Source organism: Thunnus albacares, chromosome 3, assembly GCF_914725855.1.
Source record: "Thunnus albacares chromosome 3, fThuAlb1.1, whole genome shotgun sequence".
NCBI classification, from domain to species: Eukaryota; Metazoa; Chordata; class Actinopteri; order Scombriformes; family Scombridae; genus Thunnus; species Thunnus albacares.
In genome coordinates this window covers 31646973-31670520 of record NC_058108.1, presented here as the reverse complement: position 1 = coordinate 31670520, position 23548 = coordinate 31646973, and the positions used below count along the sequence as shown (strand labels likewise).

The 23548-nt window shown below is 39.3% G+C and overlaps 2 protein-coding genes across 5 annotated transcripts; one reads left to right on the top strand and one right to left on the bottom strand.

Annotated features, from left to right (window-relative positions):
* Positions 1–3787: 3787 nt before the first annotated feature.
* Positions 3788–17013, bottom strand: gtpbp1l (GTP binding protein 1, like). Of its 4 annotated transcripts, XR_006399762.1 has the most exons (16): positions 16894–16999; positions 16376–16566; positions 15788–15899; positions 13752–13932; positions 13311–13494; positions 12632–12796; positions 12365–12488; positions 11393–11507; positions 10737–10881; positions 10208–10390; positions 9725–9860; positions 9417–9595; positions 8714–8860; positions 7879–7929; positions 6096–6355; positions 3788–5870 (listed from the first exon to the last, which is right to left on the bottom strand). XR_006399762.1 is itself a non-coding variant. In XM_044339685.1 (15 exons), exons 2-15 carry the CDS (start codon positions 16562–16564, stop codon positions 6242–6244), a joined length of 2025 nt encoding a protein of 674 aa, XP_044195620.1. In that variant the 5' UTR covers positions 16565–16566; positions 16914–17013; the 3' UTR covers positions 3788–6241. The 4 variants fall into 4 exon arrangements, 3 of the variants coding, with proteins under 3 accessions (XP_044195620.1, XP_044195612.1, XP_044195632.1); XM_044339685.1 differs by having other exon boundaries at positions 3788–6355; positions 16914–17013; XM_044339677.1 differs by having other exon boundaries at positions 3788–6355.
* A 1183-nt stretch (positions 17014–18196) lies between these two features.
* On the top strand, positions 18197–21880 carry lgals2b (lectin, galactoside-binding, soluble, 2b). Its single transcript, XM_044339705.1, has 4 exons — positions 18197–18402; positions 20054–20127; positions 20322–20493; positions 21456–21880. Exons 1-4 carry the CDS (start codon positions 18400–18402, stop codon positions 21600–21602), a joined length of 396 nt encoding a protein of 131 aa, XP_044195640.1. The 5' UTR covers positions 18197–18399; the 3' UTR covers positions 21603–21880.
* The last annotated feature ends 1668 nt before the right edge of the window (positions 21881–23548 follow it).

The window sequence follows — 23548 nt, the reverse complement described above, 5'->3', positions numbered from 1 at the left end:
GTTGATAGCTTTAAACGGGTATTCACTCAGATTTGGGTGTTGAATGCATTAAAATGACGTTTTTTTCTGCTGCAAGAGGACTCTGTTCAAATAACTCCTTATTCATTACACGTCAACAGACAAAACAAAAGCCCCGACTGACCCTTTTTTCCTTCTGTATTGAGCTGTTATTATGGCCTAAGTGTTTACCATTTTTTTTACAAAACCATTCCTTCCAAGAAAGTTGAGAAATCTCTTTTCTGGAAGGGAGAGGAGGTACTTACCCACCACTTTCTCTCTGCAGGCAACGCTGTTGATGAAGTAATTGGTGTTTTTCATGAATAATAGTGCTAACTTCTCTTTGTTGTCGGTGGGTCAGAGGCCTCCAGGGGCCACCATGTTGTAGTCGGAGATAAACAAACAATGCCTCGGCCAAATTCCTGGGAACTAATCCATCCTATTAAGCTAGCATATGGAGTGTGGGTGGGGATGGACAGGTTCATTTATACTTGAGAGAGCAAACAGACACACATACACATTATCCAGCTGGTAGATGGGGATGAATGCATGCTGGTTCGCTAAGGCACACAGAGGTCCGTGAGTTGCCAGATTGCTGAGCAGGTTTGAGGGAGATCTACAAGAAGCAATCTTGTGGAGGAGAAATAGTGCTAAATGAGTGGCAGGGTACAGGTGGCGATGGACAGCATTATTCCAATGGCAGCTTCTACTGATCCTGCAGGGACCTAGGTTTATTAAAACCTCCAAGGTGACATTGAAAGTAAAAGTAGATGGAAATAGTATACAAGCGTGTACTTGAAGTGTCAATCAGCACTTCAAATAATGCTGACTCACTATATCCAGAGTTGGTGCATCCACAGAGGACAAACAGTCTATTTCAGCACAAAAAGACATACTGTATCTGTAACCATGATGGTTAATTGAGGACAAAGCTAGAAAAACTTATATGTTTAAGGAAAATTTGATATAGGAAAAACCTCAGATCCAGCACACTTCACCAATAGCAAAGGTTAAACAATTATCTGAACTATCTACTTGTTAAACAGAAAAACTACAAGCCATTTAATTTAAGACATTATCAATCAAGATCAGAATTTGTAATCATGTTAACTGGCAGTGGTTTTGTAGCATCGTCTTTCAAAAAAACAGAGAATCCAACAAACAGGCACAATTATTTTTTCACATCACAGCAACTGTCCAGGTGTGTAGAGGTGAGAAAGTAAGTAGAATTTGCAGTTTTTCATTCCTCACACAAGTACTAAAATGTCATTTTTCAGTTGTACAAATGGGTGCAACACTAAGAATGCCTTTGGGAACAGATCAACAAGTCCTCCAAATTAAACAACCCTTTAAGAAAGCTCAGGGATCCCTCCTCCAGGACGGTAAGACAGAAAATAGATGTTGTGTGTACATGAAATATAACATCCAGAACTATAGATTAACTAAGGACACTGAAGATGCTGACTGCACAGTCTTGGTTTGTGTGTGAGAGCTGAATATGTGTGTGTGAGGTTGGGTTTTATCACACTGAATTCATCTTTGCCCTTCCAAAAACTCCAGTAAAGAAATAATTAAGTCTCTTCATATCATGCTTAAAACGGCACAGTGGCTTTGCATATTTTGAAAGCGACCTAGCCCGTTCGGCCCTGCAGACTTCCCTCGCACCGCATGGTGTATAAGCCAATACGGTGAAAAACTGTTATCGGTGTTTGATTCTATCAGGGGAGACACGTTTGAAAAAGCAGTCCGGATAAATACACAAAAGGGAGAACAGTAACAAACTGAGAGACATGGTGCAAAGGGTTGTTTTAAATACTTTCATAAACTGTTGGAGTGTGACCTTGAAATGTCCTCACCTACATTCATCGAGTCATTCATTGATCTCCAGCTCTGCATCAAAGACCTTTCTTATTTTCCATTTTCATACCATCTGGGTGAACACCACCTGTGTTGACAGGTTCAGGGAGGGAGACTTTGATTGAAATGCTACCAAAGCAATCAGTTGTTACAGACTAGCATATTAAGCCCTGGGGTGTTTGAAAATAATTATGGCTGGAAGGCTGACTCTTTCTGAACTATTGAACAGATCTGATTGAAAGCCCTCTGCATAAACAGCAGGCTGCCATGCAAAGTGTCCCAAAGCCATAAAAAAAAGTTGCTTGTCAAAGTGTTTTTTGTAAAAGAAATTTAAAATCTCACTTACTTACACAAACTTCCTGTTGGTGACGATCCACCCAACTGTCCAAGTTATGCTTCTCATTGGAGGCATAGTGGTGAATAAGAGGAAATTCCTTTAAACATATAGAAATGATTCTAGGATCTGTCATTTGTGGGAAATAAATCCACATTTTCTATCTATGATGTATTTGGGTCACACAATTATTCAGTACATACTGATATGTAGGGATGTGCAGAGGGCCCGGTATTTGTATTTGTATCTGTATTTGTTGAGGCAGCAAAATTATTTGTATCTGTATTTGTATTTGAATAAAAGTGGAAATAAGCTTAAAAGTCCTGTTTTTGTTTTTATTACACTTTTAATTTTATAAAATTAAAGTGTTACAATAAGTGTTCATGAATAAACTACCTTACAAAGGAGGTCCCCACACCAGGTCTTGACCTGGAGTCTCAGATCATAGATGACTGCACTGACTACTGAACTAAAACTTTACTTATCGCCCCATTGCAGACAAACCTCTAAACCTATTTATACACCCATAACACAGAGACAGCACACCGTGTAAGATGTAGGAACTTCAAAGATTATTGCTTTGCACTTTTCAGTTATTGTGCTTTGCTGAATAATGTATTTGTATTGTATTATTTTGGCCATTGAAAAACTTAACTGGATTATTTAGTGTTGGAGAGTTTTGGGTTGTCCTCTACCCCTTATCCCTTATCTTTTTCCTTTTTTTGACCACTTTCTAGAAAGACATCAAATATAAAGGATTTAAAGTTGTAACTCATAGTTTCATGATCTGTTTCAAGCCATTAATAAAAATGTTTGGTTCACCTGGTTTTGATCCTCCTCCAGCATAAATTACTTGTCTGTCTTTATAGTTCCAGTTATCTAGGAAGACCCAGTGGACCGTTTTACCACTTACCTTCTGGATCAATGCTGCAGAGCATCTACTAAAATCTATTACAGATTTTTAAAGCAACATGATCTGCAATGGGTTTACTAATAGTCATCAATGCATCATTAATGGTTTTAAAGTTGAGAAAACTTTGTAATTGAAAAGGGATTTTAGCCATTAGTTACAACTTATAAACCCTTTATAAAGGTTCTCTTACTGGTACCAATGTGTTTAATTTCCTGTATTTAAGCATCCTCACTTGAGAAAGAATACACACAAAGCAGCAGAGGCCAAATTAGCTTGTTTTTACAATCCCAAACTAATTCATGTAACAACTTCTGCAACTATAAAGCTACTGTTTTCTATATTGAGTGATACATACACAGCTGAACAGCAGAAATTACCGTGTAGGTTTACTTCCAATGTAAACAAACCAAAGTATGCTAACATGTTTGACCCATGAATTTCCTCCATGGACTGTCACAACACACTTTTGCATTTCTCATTTTCGGCATCTACGAGGTGAAGACAGCTAATTTTGTCTAAACGAATGCTGATGGAAAGTTAACATCTAAAGCAATTATGTAATCTGGAAAATGAAGCTAAATTTCACCAACAGCCTGTTATCAGCTCGCTCCCGTTCAACTCAATTTGCTACGATCCGTCTAGCGGCATCAGCTAATGACTGAAAAAGAAAAATTATCTTCAACATGTCAGTTTTCTATAACATCTTTATTTAAAAGGATTTACAACACAAACTGGCACCACTTAATTTAAATGGCATTACCCCTCAGTTCTTCTGCACAATTTGTATTTTTGTACATACATACACACAAACCCTGTGTCTCTTCAAAAAAAAAAAAATCCACACATTTCAGTAAGGTCTTTAAAAAATGAAAAGAAGTCAAAAGAAAAAAAAGGGGGGGGAAATATTCTGGCAGTACAGTATGCTTGATCATCATATAAAGAGCACTTCAGTAACCTCAAAGACTGACCAGCCCCAAATTATAATATGCATATGAGAGAGAAGGTGGATTAGAAGAAACAAGCCCCCCTAAAAACTTTGATGAGCAAGAATCCTTCCCAATATAAAATTCAAGAACAGGAACCAGGACCATTAAACAACAGGATAAAACCAGTGGAAAACATGTGCAGGAAACAACAATTTGTAGTTGTCTGCGGCAATAAAATGTAGCATGTAATCAATGATTTGTTGGGTTATTAGAGGGTATCTGTGATAATACTTTGTTAGCATGTTGGGTTGTTGTGTTTAGACCATGAGCAAACAGTTTCCGCTTCATTGTTTATCAAGCTAAATAACTCAAGTAGAGTTTAGTTCAATCGATTAGTTGATTAGTCAATCAACAAAAAACTAATTTGGAACAATTTTGATGACTGGTTTAAACAAAATAATCCAAAAAATTCTCTAGTTTCAGCTTCTCAAATGTGTGTTCTTAACTGTATAGTAAACTGAACGTCTTTGAGGTTCGGACTGTCGGTCAGATAAAACGTAACATTTGAAAATCTTGTAACACGGTCGGATAAAATGCAACGTTTGAACATTATGTAACATTAAGGAAACTGCGATTTTCACTGTTATCCTTTTGTTTTTATAGTCTAAACAACTGATTGATTTAATGGAGAAAATAATCAGCAGACTGATTGATAATTAATAAAATTGCAAGTTGCAGCCCTAGTAGTATCAAAACTGAATCACATAGAAGTATCTGTAAATTATTGGTACAGCATGTGATTGATCATACTGTCCAAACTATTGTGGGCCAATAAATGCAGCTGATTGTTTCTTATTCACATGGAGTACAAAGAGATAATGTGCATTTAAGTCACATTAGAAACATTTTTAGTGGTTTGAATATGTTCTTACTTGGCTTTTGACATATAGGGTGTGAAGTAGTAAAAATACTTGTAATTTTGTGCATGTGTGCATTACCTTTAGGATTTTTTTCCGTGGTCATACTGGACCAAAATGGAAGGATATTGTGCTTATATTGTTCTCTGAAGTTATTTCCCATTAAATCAAGTAGATGACTTCACTCGGACTTGTGCCTTGTTAACACACGACGAAGCCGTTTTGACACTTGACATTACTTTGGGGGAAAAAAACGCGAGAGCATTTCAGACTTTTCTCTCTTGGCTGCCTGGACTGGATCTAGTAAACCTGCAAACACTGGCTCAAAATTGATAAAATGACCTTTCTATTGCAGGATTAAACTGCGGCCTGATGACATCAAATGGATTTCATCTATGAGGAAATTTTTTAATGGCTGGTGAACGGTACAATAGCAGCTACAACTCCAGGGCAAAGGGAAGAAAACGTTTGAACTGCCCACACAATTTATCAAACACGTCTTCAAAGCTGGATTCCCAGAGGACTATTTTTTTTTAAACATATCAACTATAAAGTTTAACAAACATTTAGCTGGTGTGATTTTCCTTCCTGCCTCCTGGCAACATGTCCTCCTCTGTGTGATACAGACATTAATACATTTCCCAAAAAAAGTTTGGCATCAGTTCCCTTTCAGTTTCAATCAAATCCAATTCAAACTCCGGTCTCAATGACGAGAACTAGTTTTTCCGACTACTTGAACGCGATTTTCATCCTCCAATTACTGAATTACTGACAGTAAACAGACTCCAACCGGTACAGTCTGAAAAGGTGCGTTAATGAAAGTTAGGTGGAGGTTGTAAGAAATGATGAAGGAAAGAAATGCGACAGAAAAGAAAGACATCTGGATGGTGGAGGTAGGCAGGGAAAGTGACAGGTGCCTCTGCTGGCTGGGAAAAAAAACAAAAAAAACAGTTAATGCTATAATAAAAGTTCTGATTAACTACAAATAAGATGAACACCCCCCGAAACTTTTGCATTAAAATACAAAATGTAACCTACGAATTGCAGTTAACTACGGTAAAACTCAAACTAAATAAAACTCATCTTCAGCAACCTTCAAGTAATTACACCAATAAAGCTTTTAAATTGACTTTAAGTGGAAAATAATTCACCCTTTTATAATTCGAGATTGTTGAATAGTCATTTTATATATTCAAGGAACATATGCAGTCAGTCTTTGAATGCAACCACCAGAGGGCCACGCAGTCACTTTCCCTCCCTGTAGAGGAGATGAGGAGAAATGAAAGGTTGTGCTTTTTTAGGCGGTGCCTGCTGCTCCTGCGGGCACCGCTGTGGAGATTGTTGCAGCGTTCAGGCCTTTCCCTCGATGTCTCTGACCTCCTCTCCTGCGTCCTCCGCCTCCAGACTTGAGCTGCGGACAGAAAAGTAAAAAAAAAAAAAACAACACACATGTGAGTCAGCTGATTAAATTAGATGAGAAGTCAGCAGATTAAAACCGGTTGGTCCGTAAAGATGTGTTTCTGAGAAATAGAGATGCAAAATGAAAAAAAAAGGAGAATTAAGGCTGCGTTCACACCAGATCAGGCAGTGTGGCGTTCAGTCGCAGGGTCGAGTGGAGGTGTGTGGGGGTTTGTGGGCGTGTTTATTTGTGCTCTACAATGTAACCGCTGTGAAACAATCAGAAAAATAATGTTTTATTGATCTGATTCACCGGTTTTCTCGCTACCAGCTCTCTCTCTCTCTTCATTCACTCTCTAGCTCGCTCGACCACAGCTGCTCTCTCTCTCTCTTTTTCTCTCGTCTTTTTTAAAATGAGTCGGGAAGCCGACAGCAAAGTCTAACTTTACTAAACGTTATCAAGAGAAGAGAAATGTCCTCCTCTCGTCCTACTAACGTCTTTGTCCTCCCTCATGGCGGAGTTTACAACTCTTGTCAGTCTGTGATTGGCCAACGCAGCCTTCAGCCGCAGTGACGTCGGGTTGTGTTTCTCCAAAAGTTGACTCTGGCTCAACTTTCCGGCCGCAGTCTGGTGCGGCGCCGCAACGACCAGAACGGCCGTACTACCCCTATTCAAATGAATTTTCGCCGCACCGCCTGATTTGGTGTGAATGCAGCCTGAGACACAACAGTTCAAGGTTTCTCACAGGAAATCTGTTAGTAGAGGCGGTAAACACCCCCACAACTGCCTCATTAATTATATATGCAGCTATAGTTGTACAATACAGTGTTCTGCTCCTCTTTTCTAAAAGATTGTTATATTTCAGAAAGACATTTTTCTGATATTTTTTAAATAATTTCCTCTGACATCAGGCGGAATGATCTTTATTTCAAATGATGCCTCCGTTGTTACACCCTGAGAGAAACGCTGCAATTACACAAGTTGTTTTACAAGTACATTCCAGTTTTTCAAACCTTTGGATACGTTGTACTCACAATAACATCTGTTATTGTTGCAATTATTAAGCTTGATTACAAGGGACAACCCTAAAATTGTTACAAATACAAGAACTTCACATGTAAGTAAATGTGCACAAGAGTAATGTGGTGAAAAGGGGAGAAAAATAACACACAGCACAAGCTATTAATTTTTCTCTTTTAAGCACAGTACCGTGACTGTTTCTAAATCAAAACCCACTCGGGTCCGGTTCAGGAATTTCATCAGCAATTAAGCACTTAATTGCTAAAAAAAAAAAAAACTGAAGCAGCTCAGTGGCTAGCAGTAAAACGTTGTGGTAATTCTGAGCAGCCTCCAGGTGTGAATGTGATAAACTGTGCATATAAAGTAGGACTGTACTGGAAAAAAAAAAGAATATGCATGCTCGGAAAACAATGGGTTGTAAGAAAAAGTTAAGAAAATGAAGAAAAACAACATCCAAAGTTTTTAGAAGACAAGGACATCCTCATGAGTCCCACAGTCTGGAGAAACTTCTTTACCTTGTTTTCTTTGTTGCCATCTTTACATAGCGCCTCCTCCTCTGCCACTGTCTGACGCAGCATGCCAAGACAGGGAGGGAAGGAGGAGAGATCATAACAGAAAAGTTAAGAGAAAGTGCAAGAAGGGTAGGAAAAAAAAAAAAAAACACAAGAGAGGAGGGGTGAGGATCAGATGGAGAGGAGGTGAGTAGTGGGAAGAAGAAAATTCATATAATTTAGGAAGGAAATAAAACGGGTAAGAGAGGGAAAGTGGAAGAGAAATTTACTGGAAAATTCAAAGAGAGTCAAAAGCAAGAAGAAAAGGAAGCATTTTAAATCGCAACTTCAACATTCAGCTTCACCAATCAGTCAGAGTGTGTTGTTTTAAATGTTGTTATTAATGTGATAAATCAAGTAAGGAAAACTTCTCTTATGGCAAAAAATATATATTTTTTTCATTGTACTGAATTCTAAGATTCTAGATTAATTAGAAATCAATGATACTCTTCTGAAATGAGTGTAATTAATATGCTTTATTTCATAATATTGCCATTTGTTTTCAAGTCATTAGTGGAAACAGCAACATAAAGTCTTATCTTCTAGATTTAACGACATGTATTGTGCATTTTTAAAGCAAAAAAGAGGCGATGTAGGATGTGTTAACCTTGGTTTAGTTTCTTTGTGATTCCAGATGTAGATTACTTTTAATTTCATCACTGAACACATAAAACATGTGATAACCAGGAGCCCGAGTCACACTTGTGTTCCCCTCACTGAGCGTTTTCTGTGTTAGTCAGTGTTTTGCTTTGTGTCACTCTCTTACAACAGCTGTCTGAGAGAGTAAGGCTTTACTTACTGGTAGCTGTGCTGTGTTGGGACTTGGCGGTCGTGCTGTTGAACCGGCCTCCTCATTGGCTGCTGTGCTGTCCTTAGAGGTCTTCTTGATGGCCTGCATTTTGGACTGCTGGGCCTTAGCTGCCTGGGTGTTCGCTGATTGAAGTAGCTGAAAACACAACCAGTGTTTATTAAACCTGCGTTACTCAAAGTTTGCAAACTTAAATTTGAATCAAACGGCTACATTTTTAGCATCTTTTAGCTCATTGGTTTTGGCTAATACCCAATGTATGGTTGGAGTCTCTGCTTCTTTCTTTTGCCACAGGGTATACTTCCAAACTTTAATATCATTTTCATAATGGCCCCCACATTTGCCTGCCTACTACAGCACACCACAGACAGGTGGTGGGTCCCCCATATCACTTCTACTAGCTGAACCCAACCAGTCTCCATGGCCACCACAGCGGTTTTTAAATTGCTCTTACTCCGGCCCCTCACCTAGGACCAATTTGCAATGGGAGACCCTATCAGGAGCTGTTGACCCCGACAACACAGCTTTCAGAGTCCCATGAATAACGTATCAAGTCAAAGTAATTTATCATAATTATTCTAATCCCTCCATTTCTCAGTTTATTGCTTAATGTACTTAGAAAAATACAAAAATAAAACAAGATAGGAAAGTTACACCGTAGCTAAACTGAACTATAGACCATAAGCTCCGGTACCTTGGTGATGGTGCCCACAGCTTTGGTGCGTCCTTCCCTGAACACCAGTTTCTGGTCACAGTGCAGGTACTCTGGAGTCTTAATGAAGCGGAAGTGGACTGTTGCCTTGTCCCCCGTCCGCAGACAGTCTTTGTTCATCGTCAGGATGGTGGCTGTCTGTCTGATGCTGCCACAGTGGACTGGTGTGACGGATAGAGAGAGTGTTACACCTTTAATGTACCGAACGCTAGGTCAATCAAACCAAAGAAATGTAGAAGCTATGTAACCTGGCGCATATCAGTGATTAAATGGATATGACTGTCACTAACCCATGGCCTGGTATCTCGGGGATATCGTGGTCGGGTGGTGCAGCACCAAAATCTCGGCCTCGAACTCCCATGTGGCCTGAGGCATCAGCTTCGGGGAGACCATCACCATGCCTTTCCTTATAGATGAGCGCTTGATCTGAGAAAATAGAGGAAAGTACAGAGAAAAAGAACAAAAAGACAGCGGGAACAAAAGTGAAAAAGGGAAGCGGGAGGAGGAGGAGCGGGAGGAGGGGGGGGAGTTGTGAAGCCAAACCAGAATTAGAGACAGAACACTACCTTCTCCCACACGTTGGGATTTGCATGCATTATAAAGCTGATTATAAAGTTAGGAAACTATATGCATGTTACATCCAAAAGTTTCTGAATAATTATCTTTTACAGAAGTTCTTAGAAACTTTACTTTGTGTCAGCTGCTCTTCATACTGGTGAAAATGTTCTGAGATACTGTTATTCCAGCTACACCATGATAACCCTCCCACAAACCTTTTTGAGGGCGAAGGACGCCGTCTGTCCACCGCGAACCTCTCTGACGGGCATCCTCTTGCGGTGGATGGATTTAACGGCGATGGGGATGAAGGTGCCCAGCGGGTCCGGGCCTAGGAGCAGCGTGTCGTTGAGACGGATCATTCCACGTAACGTAGTTCCTGAAACTACGGTACCAACACCCTGCCGAGAGAAGATCGACACGAGGTCATGTTATGTCGGCGTTCTGCTCATCTACACAGATAGTCCTTGAGCACATTCACAGGTTAGATATTTAACAATAAACACACTGATTTAGTTCAGTGTTTTGCTTAAACATGACACACTCCTGCTGACAGACACATTGATTTATGTGATGGTACAGCCTGCAACAGCCTCTCTAACTGTTGTCTCCCTTCAGGGTCTTTGGACCACTGTCAGCTATTCTGTTTGGTCTAGTTGCCCCTGCTGATAACCACTTTGTGTTGAGAAAAGAGGACTGAGCCAATGGGGAAAAAAAGCTATCTTTGACTTGTGTTTTGTCTCGTACCGGTACTGAGTATGTGTCGTCTATCTGGAATTCGGCGGGTTCGTCGTTGCTAAAATTGGTCCTAGAGGAGAGGAGGTTCAGGAACATCTTCAGCAGGTCCATGTTCTCCCCCGTCACATTTGAAATCTGGAAAATTGGACACATCCTGCGGAGAGGGAGAAGGAGACGGAAGAGAAAGGTGTGACAGTTTTTAAATTACTCTCTAATCTGCTTCACACGACACAACAATCATATGAAAAGTGCACAAGACAAAAACAGAGCAAATCATTTAGATGTCAAAGAGCAACAGGCTGCACTGTATACAATACAGAAATGATGACTTTGGATTTGTCAAGGATGCTTGAGCAAGACTTTAAAGTGCTACAAGCCATTGCTTAGTCAACCCTGACACATTGCGCTCTTAAACCAGCACATTAATATTTACCCAAATTAAAGACTTAATACTAGACTTTTGAAGGTGAAGGTGAAGGTTGGAGGAAAGATGTGACCTGTCTTATGTCTGTCATTTTTAAAATACTTAATGAGAAATGAAAATATGTTGTGTGTGTAATTTGTCCACCTATTTTCTTTGCTGCTTTCCGTCACATCGTCTTCCTGCCTATTTCTCTGTCAGTCTGATTTTTTTTTTTTATTTCTCGTATTTGTTGTTCTCGTACCTCTCAGAGCTGAAGTTGGAGGCTGTGACGATGACATCATCCTTGTTCTGGACCAACACGGGGATTTTTCGGCAGCCTGGTGACTTTAATAGCCTCTGTAATAACTTTAGTGTCTCTGCAGATACACACACACATAGAAAAACCCACACAAAACACACCAGATGAGCGACTCTCACAACAAAAAAACACCGGCTGTCACAAAGTCTGGACACACACCGTGCGACTGAACAGGCTGTAAATATATCGGACCTTGACACGCTTCACAACGAGTACGTACTTTACAACGAGCAAACTGGAAAAAAGAAGCAGGACTGTATTAGAGATCGCTTTTTATTTCTGACTCGCTCATTTTTGAAAGCATATTTAATCATATTCTAGCAAAAGAAACCCCCCCATTTTCTAAATTGCTACCATATGCTGTTAATTTGCTCTTGCAGCACTTTGCTGTTTATGCAACTCAACTCTTTTTCCTTTCAGCAGTCCAGGGGGTATAAAAATCCTTTTAGAGATGATACTGATATCGGATATTGGTCCGATACTGACTCAAATAGCTGGTACTGGATACCGTTATTTTAATAAATAACAAATCAGTATATGTGCATCTATGTATTTATTTGTTATATTTTGTTCTACAAAGTTAGGAAAGCAATGTTTAAGCCTGATTTTGCCTTACATATAAAAGAATGATCTCAGTCTCTTCCACACCAGTGCTTATTAATCAAACACTGGTATCGAATCCGTAATCGGTATCAGCTGATACCTTAAGCCCAGATATTGGTATCAGGACTGAAAAAGTCAGATTGGTGCATCCCTGATTCCTTTTCTTCCCTGAGAGGTTTTATTATGAGTAAGTTTTAAAACACAATGTAGTAGTGTAGAAGAAATCAGAAAACAGAACGGTCAGTGCAGTATGTTGGTATAGTGTTGTACTGATTGCTGTGAATGTGTTGTCATGGTAGCATGTTCCTTTACCTTGCAGGATGTTGGCTGGACACATGTCTATCTTAGTAACCACTACAAACACCGGCACGTTTAAAGCCAGAGCCAGACCCAGATGCTCTTTGGTCATGCCAACAATGCCAGCATTACTGCCAACCTGAGAGGAGAGGGAGAGAGAGAGAGAGAGAGAGAGGGTGGTCATTAATAATATAGTTTAGGTTGCCTGTGAAATCTTACGAGAAGTCGATCAATCTAAGCAAGAAAGCGCATAGTTCTATTCCCCGTCTCCTCCTCTCTCACCATGAGCATGCAAAAATCAGGCAGGTGTCCGGTCATGCCAAAGACTGTAGTCTTGAGATACTTCTCGTGGCCCGCCAGGTCGATGAAGGTGATGACCTTTGAGGATTTCTCACAGATCTTGGTCCAGTCTAGGCCGCCGCCGTGGCTGTCTGGCTTGTTCACCACCTAAAAAGAACAGAGAATGAACAGAAAGAATAAAAGATGAGTTACAGAGTGTGAGACATGAAAACCAAATAAGTTGAGAACACCGGAAGCTAAACAAAGAAAGAGAGAAAGATTCAGAGTGCCCAACAAAGTTAATTTAAGTTTTGTTTCCTTACAACTCCGTTTAGTCAAAGCTGTTGTTGTTAATAGTGATAATTAGTTTAAATCTCATCAGTGAGGAGAAAGGAATCGGACAGCTGTAGATGACAAGTTAAAAGTTAATTTGTGGCCGAAAGCCAAACAATTACCAACAAACTTTCCATTTGTTTTTGTGAAGGCTTACCACAACATGACAATAAATATATTTATGCTCGCTGATGATGCTGAGGGATTAATTAATGTAGCTTGTGTAACGGAGCCCTCACTCGCTGCACTTTCCTCCCACATATTATCAGAGTTTCAACGGGTTAATTATCTCCAATTAAGGCTGCGAGAATCAGCTATAATCACGTCCTGCGGATCGGCGGAGGCTCACCTGTCCCTCCTGATCAAAACCCAGGATGTCGTTGCCCACGCTGCTGGTCCTGCCGCTCTCCATCTCATGTTTGTGTCTGAAGAGCTTCTGGCGAGCGAAGCCTCTGCCGTTGTCCAGCTCGCCGTGGGTCAAAACCCCCAGCAGCGTGCTCTTCCCGGCGTCCACGTTCCCCACCACTGCCACTCTGGAGACGAGACGAAGGAGAGGAAATACAGACGTTAAATATATGTTATTATTATTTATATAGCACCAAATCACAGCTCAGTATAGCCGCGGTTCTGCAGCTGTCTCCGCTGTTGAGACGGGTGTTTATGAGACCACAGCTGAGGTTTAAGTGTCGTGCTCAAGGGCGTTTTGAAGCAGGGGTAAGCTGCTGATGTAGGCACACCTATAACATATGTATTTTCCCTTCCCAGAAGCTTTTCTCTCATTTTTTTTTACCTGACTTCCAGGAAATCCTGCTCACCCACGCGCCGGCGGATGAGGTAGTCCCGAATCTTTCCGCCGGTGTCTGTCCTCTCTCTCAGCAGGATTAGATCAGCCTCGATCTGTTCACACAGCGACCGGACCGTGGCTACCGACGCCTCCATATCCTTCTCATCTAAACCGTAGTCACCTCCGTCTAAAAAAAAAAAGATGAAAGAGGAGGGAGAAAGAGGGGGCAAAGGGAGGAAGACAGGAGAGTTTCTTTGATACAGGATAAAAAATGAGAAAAGTAACATTACACATCTCCTATCTGATGTGAACACCTTACAGTACAACGAGTATATACTTTCCTAGCATGTCTGGCACATATCTGAGCTAATGTAAAGCCTCGCCCTGTATATGTCAATAACTACTTTTAGGACAGGGTGGTGACCAGGTTGACAAATAACACAGTGAAGGCAGACTTTGTGGAGGAAAGTGTAAACAGGTGGTTTATGTGAGAGACGGGAGTGGGTGTACTGTCAAGATGAGAAAACCACATTTACTGGAACCACAACATCTCCTAAGACTGGACTGGATCACAAGCAGTTAGCTTCAGATGCAATCCATGTACAGCAAACTTGTAGAACTTTGTCATATGTTACTATAGAAAGACGTATCTTTCTTATTCAAATGTAAATTTCCAAAGAAAATGCACTTATACGTTACATTAGGTGTATTTTTCAGTGAAGGACATTTACATTACTTCCTACCAATTACTTCATGATTTAAGTAGCTTACTGCCACACCATTAACAAACCACTACTAACTGGCCACTAAGTCTAGTCATACCAGACTGGCGAGCAGCTCGTCCAGCCAGTTAGACGGCCAGGATCACCGACATGAACTGTTGAACTAGTGACAGTCCCTGTGCTGAGCAGGGAAAAATGACACCTTTTCACACATGCACTTTGACCCCCACTCTCCCCCCTCCCTCCCTCAACAGGACGCATAGGTCAGACATGTTGCTGTAACAGGCAAAAAATAACTCCGGTTGCCAACAAAGGCCCTCGTGTTTGTGTGTGTAGCCGGACGGTTTCGGAATGAAAACTAAAAACAGCAAACAAATGTGGTTATCAGTGAGGACACACGGGGACACAGCTGACAGGAGTCATAGCTCCGCTAGTGCACACTGGTGGCCTTTTCCCTAAATACACCAAACTAAATATACTCTCACTAACAATCGATATGGATATAAGACAATATATCCCATCGCTTTTGTTCGTATGTGTATAAATGCATATGTAGTTCAATCTGAACTATCTTCAATCTGCCTATCTGTTCACAACAAACATCAGATAACTAGAAACATTCCTTTCTTGGCCAAGTTTAAGTCAAACCCTGAGTCATGTTTAGCAGGGTTTCCTCCAGTCTATTGCAAACCTGGCAGCCCGCTGGGTCTAAGCGTAAAATGTATTTTTCAGATGTTTTTTAAACTACAGTTAGAGTGGTGTGGCTCGGTTGGAAACATAGACGTAATGGTTGGAAAGCTCAGCAGCAAGAACAGCCAAGTATCGATATCGTTACTTCAAGCAGAAGTAAACACTGAGTCACTGGGTAGAATCATGAATGGATGGTCGACACAAAACATAGCGGATGGCTGTATAAGACACAACACAGTAAGCTAAAAGCTGTTTTTGGCTATTTTAATATAGTATATCCCCATGTTATGTTTTGTTTTTGGCCCCCAGCTGTTTTAAAATCAATTCCTTACATGGACCTTTTAGTCTTAACGATACAAAAAATGTTTTATTGTTCAATCAACTGCCATCACTTCAGCTAATCTTTTATATATAACAATATTATGAAGACATGTAGTCACATTTTTTGTTTTTTAAGACAAATTTTATCTCAATAATGTCTAGTTTTCTTCATTGGGAAAAAGTGGTTTGTGTAAATAAAAGAAAGAATATTAAGGCAAGTTTGAAAAGTATATGTGCTGTTCGGTGGATGTGTAATAGGCTAAACTGAGGATGTTATCCTAAACTTCCAAGAGGGTTAGTTTCTCTTACCTGAACCCATTCCAACCACATAGATGGTCTCTCCACAGCCCTCATCTATTCGCTCCCTCAGATGCCGTAGTAATGAATCATACTGTTCCCCTGTTGGACTCACTAGGACCAGCTGAAAAGCAAAACACCGTGTAAGAGCCAACACAACGACTTGGAAAGATAAAAAAAAAAAAAAAGTCTTTGAGTGTGTCACTGAGTCACAACCTCAACAAGAAATCAGAAATCATAGTTTTTTTTAAGGCTATGTGTTCTGCCAATCAGTCAATAAGGTTTTATTTTGTTATGTCAATCTGGTGCTTGAGGCTGTTTCTTTTAACAACATACAAACAACTGCAGAGTTTGCACATTCAGTAGATACCCCCAGGGGTGAGTTACTTGGCAGCTGGATGCAGTTACACACGTAGTGCAACTTATACGTGTCACTTTCTTGTGTTTCACAGCAAGCACAACAAAATGCCCTGTGTGCAACTTGCATGCAAAGGGGATTTGTAACGTTACAACACAGCATTCCTTTACCGAATCAAAACAAAAAACCTGGAGCAACTTGAAACTTAACGTTACTATATGCAGTTTAAAAGCGAGGCCCACCTTGCTGCTTAAGTCTAAATGATCCGCGGACTCGCCGTTTGTGCCTTCGCCGTCCTCGAAGCCTTCTCCGCCGGATGGGTCGTCCTCACATCCCCGGTCCGGTGCAAACATACAAGCGGGCACTATAGACTCAGCTGTTGGTATTGCAGCCGGGCATACCACTGGTTCTGTCGCCGTTAACGACGCCATTTCTAAAGAGAAAAAAAAAACATGCAAACGCCACAAAGTAAATAAACTTATCTCATTTGCTTAGCTGCACTAGCTAACCTTTAGCCATTAGCAAAGCGACAAAATTAGATTGATTTTCCGAAGCCAGCTAGCTAATGCTAACCAAACAGTGAACTTGCTGCTATAACATGTAACTAACACTCTTATAAAGTAAAAACATTGTGGTCATTCACCATAGCCGTAACATGTCAACAAAATTTAAAAAACTTTTTTTTTTATATCTAGCATAGTGGTTAATGAAACCGAATAAAATATGATTAAATCGCTTATAAAATAAAAAAAAAACATACCATAAGCTACTACTAGCTACCTGACAAGCTAACTTGGTTGTTTATTCGTGTTAGCTTCAGTTTATGTGCGCTGATTGTATGGAATCGTCATAAAAACGAGGGCACAGGATTGGCTACTGAACTCAAAGTCCCGCCCACTATGGTGAAGTACAACACTACGTCAGCATGCGCGTGTGGAACCCTGAAACCATTGACCTACTTCCAGGATCAAGCACGCACGCACACACACGCGCGCGCGTCAACGTTACGTAATACAACACTTGCCTGAAGAAAATGCAGCTATAGCCAACAAATAGGTTTTTACAAAACAAGAGATTAATACTAAAAATAATAAAATGTATCAGACTGTTGGATAAATGTGGAATTGCAGTTTTTGAGTTGCATTTAGGTGCATTTAGTAAGTGGGGAAAAACTATTAAAATTAAAAACAAAACTATACTTTTTTGTGAATATATGCTGTTATATGGTGATATAATGTCATATTTCTGTTTATTGGGTGTTTTTTTTTTCCCATTTCTTCTTCTTTTCTTCCCCTATTTGTTTTTATATAATATGTTGTGAAGCATGTTATAACATACATATTATCAGTACTCTACATAAAAGTGACATGCTTCACAATTCTAACAACCAACAAACTACTTTTTACAATCTGCACAATATGTCATTTTATGTGCGCTGCATGGTACAGTTGTACAACTTCCAAGTTCCAAAGTCTTGTAGCCTATCTGCCACGTAATATCTCATATACATACACTATACATGGCAAATTTGTTTCACATTGTTGCATATAGTAGATGTATTTATTTATTATATTAGCTTTCATCAGGTGGTACAACAGTATATAACTGCAATGTACTGTGCAGCTCCACACTGAAAAAAATATTTAGAAAATAGGAAAAAAGTAAAAGTACACTAAAAAAACCAGTCACACACATAAGTAAGATATGGCAATGAGGCAAAAAGAGTGACAAGGTAGAAAAAAAACATCTTAGACACACATTTATGGAGCTTCTGAACATTTTTATGGAATAAATTTATTCAAGAAATTTAGATATTTATTTAAAGTAGTGCCAAAATATCAGTAACACTGACAAAGTTGTCACAAATGAAGAGACAATTATTGTAGTTTACTCTGATGTCAGTTTCTGTATAAAGGAGAACCATTTTTTAAAAATATTTTGTTAAAGTCTGCCAAGCAACAATATGGACAGTTTGCAACATTATACATAAACAATAACAGTTCTGATTTCCCTGTTTTTAAATATGTCTTTTCATTATAGGAAGTTTCTGCTCAAAACTGAAGCAAACATCCTGTAACTTGAAGCAGAGCAGTGACTAACTTCAGTCAGGGGCAAATATCATCATATGTGATTGGTCATTTTTTTTCCCCAACCTTTTCCCTGTTGGTTACTTCCTGCCCCCAGCGTCACCACCGTTATATAAACCCTTCACAACCTGCCTGCAGAGCTTTCTCACCTGAAGCACAACCCACTAAAGACAGCCAAGATGGTAAGTGGTATAAAAAGCTCAGGACATTTTTCTCTACATGTCTCTACATGATTCATTGTTTGATTGATTGAGTTTGTTTTCTCTAATAATGATGACCTGTTCCACTGTCACAGAAAGGAATTCCTTATCTTATAACTCCTTATCATTGTTGTGTCACTAAACAGACCTAAGATCAAGAATGTTTTTACCCCTTTTATCTAACTTTTATAGTTATGATGTCCTTTTAATATGTAATGTAACACATGCATTTGTGAGAATTATCTTTATATCGGGTTTATGGGCTTTTCCATTACATTTATCACCTTAAAACAATTGTATACACATTTCATCTTTCAGAGACTGGATTTTTGTTGGATTAGGATTTTTGTTTAGAACTTTTGGAGAATTTTTAACAGAGTGATTAACAGTGATGGACCAGTTTCTGTAAAGGTTATGGTGCCGTGAACATCAATGGAAAGGTGAGAAATAGCTTGAAAGCATTAAAATCTATTTTTGTAGATGTTGTTTCTTTTACTGTATGTTTTAGCAATTTGAACAATTATTTTGTAGAAGTATGTAGACCATAACCAAAGCTGAGCAAAAAAATCTAAAATTTTTGTTTATCTAAGCTCGGTCAGGAAATATGTAATTTACATGAAGTAAGACCTTTCAACATGCTCAAAAAGACTCAGTAGTTAACTCGGTCACCTTATAATAAAAGGTCCAGAGCCTCTTTGTGTTGAGATTGTAGATTCTTCTGGCCCCTGAACTGAAGGGGATTTCTTAGATGCTTCTCATTGCTCCTAAATAGTTCGGATGACTCTAATCCCCAAAGGGATTAATGGTAAAACTGAACTTAATTATTATCCAACACCTAGCTCTGTGCAGTCAATCATAAACCAGTGCTGATCTGATATAGGGGGTTTGACTTTAAAGGATGCAATCATAGCACGAGGTATCTATAAGTGTGGTATATAGGATGCTGAAGTTCATGAATAACTATCAGGTAGCTGTTAGCATATTGATAGGAAGGACAATAATGAATGGAATTTATCGCTTTTTTGATTAGGGAAACAGGGTCACTGGATTTTGAAGGAAATTCTTAATATACCACAGCAAGAAGTGCAAACATTTGAAATCAATCTTAAGTGTGTTATTATGTTTGTTAGTCATTTTTTCTCTGTAATTATGATATAAGCAGGGACACCCACATGCTGTAGTAAGGTGTGGTGAATGCAGAAAGTCCCTGATGGGGGGCCTCTTTATGGTTTTACTGTCTCCACATGACCACATGTCGATGAACAAATGTAGCGCCTTCCTGTTTCAGTACTTTTACAACCATGGGTACACTGTTCCAACCTGGTTGATTATAAACAGCGAAGATAAGAACACCTCTTCATTGTTGATTCTCTGACTACAGGGCTTCATTTGTTTCAGATCTGCTCTGAATTGAATAATCTTCCGTTTGAAATTGATACGTGCCTTTGTGCTCCAATGTCACCAACAAAATAGACTGTTTTCTTAATGCGGACAGATGAAAATGAGTCCTGCATCTTGCAATCTTCTTGTCTCCTCCAAGAATGGTGGTCCCACCCAAAGAGAAAAAGTTATTTTAGTTAAGACTCATTCATCCATTCAAACTCGTTCTCTTATTCCTCTTCATCCTTTACAGAGAGTCACAAACATGTCATTCAAGGAGGGGCATGATTTCAAGATCCGCATCAAGCCCAAGGACGACTGTGCCTTGTAAGTCCTCATCATAATGCAAATTGGTTATCGAGTGCTGAAGTACTTTCAAGTTTAGATTATTGATGCACATTCCATTACACTTAATCAAGAGGAAGTCGGCGTAGCGTACTGGGAGATAAGTTAATGTTTTATCCACTTGTTCCCTTTTTTCACTGTACTCTTTTCGGCCTCTCTGTCTGCCTCGACTGTAGCTTCTCCGTCAACATTGGTCATGATTCGGAGAACATCGCGCTGCACTTCAACCCTCGTTTCGACTACAGCAATGACAGCAACGTCATCGTCTGCAACGCCATGTCTGGGGGATGCTGGGGTGAAGAGCAACGTGAGGAGAACTTCCCTTTCTCACGTGGGGATGAATGCAAGGTGTGCATTTCTTATAAGTGGAGAACCATTAAGTCATGAACATTTAGATACAAATCTAGTTTAGATGATGTAGATTTTGAGACTTTTATACAAACACTCCATGGTTTTTTACTTTAAAATGAGACAAAATGCTAAAACAGAAGTGCAAGAAGCAGCAAAATCTAAAACCATAAACTACTGAGCCACCATACCAGACCACAAGAAAGGTTGTATCAGCAAAACAGCTGAGTATACTGAATTGAGGCAGGGTGTGTCTTGTTGATTATCATTTCAACTTTTAACTTGTAAGAGGAAGAATGTGTTATTTGTTCTCTTAAACCGTCATAAAGTCTTACTCTAAAGCCAGTTTGCTTTGCTTAATTCAAGAGAAAAAATGAAAATACACACAATCATCATGCCTCGATATTCCAGAAATGTAGATAATAAAGATAACTGTGGCAAAAGATATAATGCATCCTCACATGCCTGTAAGGATTTACATCACACTCTGCAAATTCTTAAATGCAAACACATAATTTCAGTTATCATAGCTCTTTTTCATTCATTGGTTTAGACGCTCAAACGATTCAAACGCTCAAAGCTGCTTTTGGGTGTTATCATATAGTTCACACACTACCTGCCGTTTTTGCAGACCCTTGTCAAAGTACTTTTGCAGTATTTATCACAGTCGTTCGGCTCAAGCTCAGATTTCACCATACGTAAATTATTAGTGGGATTAGCATCTGTGCTGTAACACTGTTGGGTCAACAGACACTGAGCTTTACAGTCATGAAAGGGTTTATAGGCTCATAAAATGTAATAAACACTAAGAAAGATAGAGTCACCTCACCTAGATAACACTGGAGCAAACAGTAGTTCTGTGTACATATTCTCCTCTACTGGTGTCACTATAATATGATGTTAACAAACTTGTTAAATTGTTTCTTTTCTCCTTCTCCTTTTTTTTTTTTGTCTTCCCTCAGTTTTACATTAACTTCAACAATGAGCAGTTTTACATCAAGCTTCCTGATGGCTCCATGATGAACTTCCCCAACCGACTAGCGGACGTCAAGTACAAATTCTTTGAAATCAGCGGTGACGCAAAGGTCGTCGGCATCAAGATCAAGTAGAGGCCCACCGCTTCACGACCCTTGATCTGTCCACTTTTTGTTTTTGCTATAAGGTGGTCCATTTTACACTACTGAACCCAGGACTGATTATGCATCTTTGCTCCACCCAAAGCTTGTGAAAAATAGAACCAAACATGTAGTATTGATGTTGTAGTGTGAGGAATTGGCCTAAAGAGGGAGCCACAGCTCATCTTATCTCACTGTGCTGTCTTAACATCTCATCAGTCACTGGGTTTCATAAATACTGTGAAAAAGTAAAGTCTCTTTTCCTCATAAAAGTGGACTCCTTTTGTTGTTATGCAATGGATTTAAATACCTCTCTGTCTGCTTCTCTCTATTTTCATCCCTCACTCTCTGACATACATAGATACAACGCACCATTCACAATCTCCAATTTATGTCCAAGTCTTATTTGACCATTGCTGTATGTTCGTTTAACTCTGTGCAACATTCATGAGACACAGACATGACATACGAGGGAATTAAACACAGCTACTATCTATATTTGTGTCTTTATCAGTTATAATATGTGTATTTGTGTGTGCAAATGTCTTTTTCTGTCACTTTTAATTCGGCTCACCTCATGCAGCTTATAAATCGGGATTCTGGTGCACCTTCAGTTGAGGTGTTCAGGGAGGATAGTGAGCAATGTTCATTCAAAATTCATTGTGAGCAAAACATAAAGTAATGAAAAAAATGCCTGTTTAAAAGCATGTGGAAAGAGATAAACATTTAGGAGGATTAAAACTACCACTAATGAAGTAGTTACAGTTAGATAGTGTGTCTTTTTCATGGCAAGATAGCACATTTTATACGATAAAGTCAGCTGTGAGCCACTAAAGATGACAGCAGATGATGACTTAATTAAACGTAGCCTCTATTAGCAGCAGGTAGGGCAGGTTGTCCTCAGATCACAGGGTTAGTGATTCAATCCAGCTCTGTCCTTCCATATGCTGGAGTGCCTGAGTGCTCCCTATGGTTAGGCCGGTCCCTTGCATGATGGCTTGCTGCCTTCTGCATGTGTGTGTGTGTGAATGAGATGCAAATTGTAAAGTACGTTGGATAAAAGTGCTATAAATATAGTCCACTTCATTCTACATAAGCAATCTGAGTGTCTGTGGTATTGTTTATTTTCATAAGCAAGTCTGTTCATTAGGGTGACTTGTTACAATCGGTATGAGACACTGGCCGCACAGGAAAATATAATTAACAAAACGAAAGAAATAAGGAAAGAAAAAAAAAGAGAACCGAGCTGCAAATCAGAATTATGTTACAGAGTGAACTTGGCATCAACCGGACTGTCATGATAGAGCAGATAATAGAGGATTAAAAAAAAAACAGGATAATGGAAAAGGAGGGACAATATATGACAGAGTTGAGATGAAGTACGTTCTTACGGAGACAATTTACAGGAGGACTCAAAAAAGCTGTGGCCTGAGGCTGAGGAATGTGGCACGATGCAACCACATTCCCTGTAAGGAGATGAAATATTCTTTACGTGTGTGTGTGTATGTGGCAAATAGGCAAAAATTGAAGCAGTTTTTTTTTTTACATTTGATTCCTTTGTCCAACTATTAGAATGAAAATGTGACATTTGTACAAGTGGCTGAAACAGTTTTTGTTTTAATATTGCAACAGTTTAATGTCTGATTCAGGTTTTTTTGCAAAGACATTGATTGATGTGTTGAATTCTTGTGATCAGTATTTCTTACCCTTGAACCCCGATATCAGTAGTTTAAACATTCTATTAAACATGTATTTGATATGATTTATATAATATTTGATACAAATATATCAAAATGATATCATCAGTGTCAGGAGGGCAGAACTGGAGACTGTTAGACAGGCAGAACTTTTACATGTGGGGATAAATGTTAAATTATATCAAGAACACAAATCAAATATGATCATGATCATGTTAGCAAACATTCACCTGCAGTGCAGAA